The sequence below is a fragment of the Chironomus tepperi genome, unplaced genomic scaffold (genome assembly GCF_022539635.2).
Source record: "Chironomus tepperi strain 1889 unplaced genomic scaffold, CSIRO-AGI_Ctep_v1 contig_244, whole genome shotgun sequence".
NCBI lineage: Eukaryota > Metazoa > Arthropoda > Insecta > Diptera > Chironomidae > Chironomus > Chironomus tepperi.
Window position 1 is genome coordinate 2,718,643 of NW_027226366.1, and position 6,000 is coordinate 2,724,642.

Here is a 6,000-nt window from a genome sequence, read left to right on the forward strand (position 1 = left end):
AATGTTTAAAATCAAAGAAATTCAATTTCAAAAGTTTACTTCATTAAAAAGTTGATGAAATTCAATTATTTTTGACGCATCCGTCACGATCAAGATCAATGTTAGTTAAAATAATGCGCAACACACTTTAAAGATTCATTAACTGTTGAAACTTTTTAATTCATTTTCAAAATCTTTTTCATATGTTTAGTAACATAAATTATAAAGCATTGAAGTCTAATTGACTTGAGAAAAATGTTGATTTAGGTCTGATCCCGAGTGGACAGGCATCTAGTTAAAAACTTGCCATTTACTTGCCTATCAATGGCTGGTTACTTTCCAATAAACTAGCCTATGTAACTAACCGTATCTGAGACTAATGACATTTTTGGAACGTTCCATTTAACTAGACATATGTACAGTACTTATGTATAGTTAATGTCTAGTTAACCATAACCATTTAACGTACATGAAAAAATCAAAATTTGCTTAATAATTTTATATGTGGATATGAAGACATTTGTTAATTAAATTATTTTGGAAAAATCAGAATTACACAGAATTACACATAAAAACATTTCAGCAAGTCACATAGTAACTTAGTATTGCACTTTGGCAAAAGTCGTTAAGTGCACATCATTCATTGTATATAAATGTATTAAAAAAATTTTCAGAAAAAAATTGCTCATATAAAAGTGATTTCTGATTGCTCTTGTGAAGTATATGGTTTCACTCAAATTTCTATTTGTAATTTCTGCTTGCACTTGTGAAGTATATGGTTTCACACAAATTTCTTTAGAAATCAACTTTCCATGTGTCAAGTTAAAGTCTCGTTAATGTCTTGTTACGTTGTCGTGTATATTTTTGGCAAAATAAATGGCTAGTTGAATGGTGTCTAATAGTAGACATTAACTAGCTGTGTCCACTCGGGGATGGTATTTTGAAAATATGAATTATTCGTAATTGACAGCAAAATTATGATATTTGACATAATGTTTGATTTTTGAATTAAGACCAAGTTTGGATGATGGTTTTGAACTTGAAGTTTCATAAGAAATTACGGAAAATTTGTTTTTTCAAGTATGATGTCAAAAGAATCAACTAACGAAAGGATTTTAATTAATTTTGTTTCCTAAAATCCTTTTTACAGAATACAAGTTGATTATTTTGATAATTAATTGACTTTAAAAATTGTCTATCTTTTAACAAATTTCATAATTTAGAGGATTTTGCGCTTAATTCTTAATTTAAAAATTGAAAAAATTCCACAAATTCGAAAGCAAGATCAACACTTTCATTAAATTCACGGCAACAACTGCAATCAACTTTAAAATTCCATTAAATTTGTCAATTTCCATTAAGATCATCGTCGAAAATTCAAGAATTAGTAATTTATAAGAAATAAACTTTAATTTACCATTTCTAACTTTCACACAATCCCTTTTCGTATCACTTAAAATTGCTGAAACACTAAATTTAAGTACAGGTTTACTTGGCAATTCTTTAATGTGTGTATCCTTAGAATGTTGAAATAAATCATTAATAAATCCACATTTTTCACATTTTTCATCAATATTATCATTATTAATTTTTATATTTTCATTAAAATGACCACATTTGACACAACTAAATTCATTTTCAACATTTTCTGTTTGGTCCTGTATCACTGTGTAACCTCTTATCAATTCATCTTCAGATAATGGTGAATTTTGATGATTCATACTGTTATAACTTTTTGGCGAGTCACAAAGTGAATCCTTTAAATCAGAATTATGATCAGAGTCACTGTCATCGGATTCAGATATTGAGCCTGTTGAATCCATTTGTTCATCCTTGTCCTCATTCAAAATATTATCCACTAAAAATGCTGTCGACATTTTTATTAAGCTTTAAATTTTCGTTTATTTTATGATTGAATTCGAATTTTAAATCACAGCATGAATTTTAAATTTTTTGTCTAACTTCCTATGTTTTTAAATTGTTAATTTTTTTACTTCCACAAACTTCCTTATTTCACTTTCATTCAAGAGCTTCAATATTTCGTGACATCCGGAACAATAGCTCGTGAAGGACTAAAAACATTTATGATTTTTGGTTAGAAAAATACAAGGATATGCTATGTATATACAGTAATCATCATCATCATCATCAGCCAGCCAGTCAAACCCATCCCCCTTTCAATATAGATTCACACATTTTTAACAATGTCGGGAAATTCATATTATAACAATACAGTACAGTAGCAAATACAGTGTGGTATTATATTTTATGAAAAGGAACATTTCATACACAGCATATGCTGTTTCATTTCCACAGCACTCACCCTATTCCATACATTTTTATCCTTTTTACGTCCTTATTCTTATTATTCGTTGTTACGATTATTACGTTATAAGACAAGGGCGTGGCTTATTTTAATCTACATTTGTGACTGTATTGGTGCTGATTCTCTGCATAAAAAGGATAAAAGTCATATTCAGGAAGTGAATGTAGTATACATAGAGGAATCAAAATAAAAATAAAATAAAATACAAACTCAGCATACGATGATGATGTGTCTTTATGTACGAGTGAGAGAAAGTAAAATCAATAAAAATATTACGAGGATACAGCTCAATTTCAGCATAGATCGTACAAGTTTATATCCTCGATTATGAATCTTTTAAATATTTGATGATGTTATGTATTATTATTATTATAGTTCTTCTTTTCTATCATCGTTTTTCTTCTTATTATTTACTATAAAAAGCAATTTAAGGAAGAGAAAAAAAATAAATATGGCATGGCCAGAACATAATGTATTTTTATAATAGTTAATGGCTTTTTATATGAATTATGGAAATGCTTTTATTTCTCTCAGATTATTGGAAGATATGGGATGGAAAAATGGTAATAAATATACATTTCGGGTGGGGAAAGACTAATAATACAGTCATGATTATGATTATTGTAGCTGAGCAGATTACATTGATGATGGTGGCTCATAAAAAAGAGAAGCTTTGAGCATAAATTTTAGAAAAGTCAAACGGTGGAGCTTTGATTGCTCTTAAATTGAGATGAATTTTCATTTTTATTTAAGTGGATGAAGTGTTTTGGGGAAAGATTTTAAGTAGGAAATGGAAATGGGAACATATTGGAACCGTGTTTGAGTTATCATGTGAATTTTTGATTATTTGGTTCAACTTGAAGCTTTTCTTCAGTTTTTGTTCGTTTTAATCTTTAGCTTTACTTGATTTTTTCCTAAATTCGAAGCTTTGCTTCATTTTTTCACTCAATTTTGAAGTTTTACTTCAATTTTAACGTGATTTGATGTGTTTCTTTAATTTTAAACTTAATTTAAATCATCGCTTTGATTTTACATCAATTTCACGCTCTGCTTTAGTTCTTACTGCAATTTAAGGCTTTACTTCATTTGATTCAATTGTTTTCTCAGTATGAAGCCATTATTTATCCTTTAAAGCTACAATTTCTCATAAATTCATAAACAATCCTCATTTCATTCATGAATTGATGTCTGCAGACTTCACATCATCTCAAACACAATCCAATCAACGGCGCGAATATCAAAAATCATTTTCCTTCTGACATCTTTCCTTGCTATTTTTACACATGAGCGGAAAAATTTGTAATAATATAAAAAGAGATTTTTTTTTGGTACGACATCTGGTACAGACACATCTTTTAATAAAATTTTCATCGTTCATCGAAAGAGAGATTACTTTTTGCAAACTACAAGGGATGAATGTATGCTTCAATAAATAAAACAATGAAATGCTGTTGCTTGCAAATGAAAAGTGTTGATTATGATGACACATAATCCAATTTGTGGACTATTCCGGAAATGACACATTTATCTTTATGAATATTTTGATTTAAGGGAGTCCTTTAGATATAGCATATGACTGAGTATCAAGCAACACTGTCTCACATAAGACCTCCATCTCATGACCAAAACAAAAACAATTTATTCAACATTTCCTATAATTTTAATGTAAATTTCACAGCCAATAAAATAATTATTTAAGAAATGAACTTGAAAAAAAAAATCTCATAAAAAAAATATTTTTATTGCTGTCAGTGCAAAAAATATTCATCGTGCATCGACATGTATGAATTAAGCACAACAGTATGAATTAAATCCTCATTCAATGTCTACATCTATGCACAATAAAGTTTCAAATAACGGCTTTAATAGTTGAGTAATCTTGAGCAAATTGTAAACATTAACAGCAGCTATATTTAAAGATGCAGGAGTGAGGTTAGGAGGTGTGTTGAGGGACGGATGCTGGGGATTGAAGTTTCGTACTTGAGGAAGTAGATGTTATTGTTTTGAAAGACAACTTGAACTCTTTGACTTCTAGTAATATCTAAAATAATTCTGGGAAGAAGGCTGTTGTTAGAGACAGTTTAGCCTTTGGTATTGGCAATTGACAAAGGACAGCCAGCTCTAAACGTCAACTCAGAAAGACCATGAACCACAATTGACCTGTACGGTTAGCGAAGTAAACTAAAGTAACCTAAAACAAGACATCCTAAAGGTCAACCAATTTCTTCCAATCCTGACTACATTCATGCAAAGTCATTTACAGTAAGTGATGAAAAAGTAGAATGAGAGGATATGAAGATGTCTTTATCGCAATAAGGAGTACTTAAATAATTTTCTCGCCTGCAAAAAAAAGAAGGAAAATTTAGTATATAAAGCATAAAGAACTGAAGACTATTTGCCGTGTATTCCTTTCATATAAACGTCATCTGCATCTGTCGCAGGAGGAAATTTATTGAATTACGAGAAAATGTTATAATAATAAAAATGGCAATAATATAAGTATTTCGCTTTATAACTGTACAGTAAACACACGCAATTTTAACCCTCATAAAGTCAAAATGTAGATGTTGGATAGAACGACAACGAAAAAAAAAGAAAAATCTTTTCAGCATGTTATAAATGTAAAAATGTTTATTATATTATCCTATTAAACGTGTAAAGTAACTTTTTCCTTCTTCCTCTAAACATCCTTTTTCTCGTCTCCCAAAAAAAATATGTGTCATAAACTGCTTAGAGTGTATTTAGCACCGTAACGAAGCATATCATTAGTGAACTGTATAGATATATACTAGATATATGGGAGGGTTGACAAATATTACGCTTAGCATCTTTTAGTCGCACCGTGATGCTGTATGATGACTTATTTGTTTGGGAATATTGGGATTTGTTCAGGGATTTGATTGGAAAATTGAACTGTTTCTTGTAAATTAGAGATGTGCATTTCTGTGTGCACTGTGAGCTAGACCTGATTCAGAACCCTATTATGCAAAGTTTTTAGCCCTTCTTTGCTTTTCTAAGGCTCATTAGTAATTATTAAGTCGTCAAAACTATAAAATATTCAATAAATTCCATTTCTCAACATTACATAAACATTGGGCTCGATTTGGACTCGAATGTTGTATAGAAAAGTGGATTTGATTCGACTTGACTCCAAAGAAAATGAAATGAGCTTCAAAATCAGTCTAAACTTATTTATTAACCCGTTATTAGCAGGATGAGGACCCTAAATCATCTAAGTCAATTTAAGACTCTGATTTGTTGCTAAAATATTACCAATATTGTTAATCACAGCTAGAAAAACCGTAAAACTCAATGCTTTGAGCCTAAAGGTGCGACTACCACAATCAATTCATCCACCCCTTACACCCTTGTTTTCATTTATATTGGACACAAAAAAAAACACAAAAATCTGTCACTGACAAAAACAAAAAGGAGAGAAAATTAATAAAAGTATCCTTGTGCTCATTTAAGCTACTCATTCTCCTCGCTCTTTGATTATTCGACTTGTCATAATAAAGCATAAAATAATCATAAAATATGATTTTAATGAAATTATAAAATCATATGTTGAAAATTTTTATCCTCAGCGTCATCTGATGAATTTTCCATTCATTAGTCACTCACTGGCCCGATATGTTTATTGAAAACAGAGATTTTGATATGGTCACGTGTATCATATTAAATAAAATTCAGTT

General features: G+C 29.8%; 1 protein-coding gene across 2 annotated transcripts in view; it reads right to left on the reverse strand.

Moving 5' to 3' along the window:
• The window catches only part of Dbx (homeobox protein Dbx), a 31,459-nt gene extending 29,421 nt beyond the window's left edge, over positions 1-2,038 (reverse strand). For both annotated transcript variants that reach the window (XM_070641367.1, XM_070641366.1), the window contains exon 1: positions 1,397-2,038. In XM_070641367.1, the coding sequence (XP_070497468.1) occupies positions 1,397-1,856 (460 nt within the window). In that variant the 5' untranslated portion in view covers positions 1,857-2,038. The remainder of the gene's footprint in view (positions 1-1,396) is intronic.
• Positions 2,039-6,000: the final 3,962 nt, after the last annotated feature.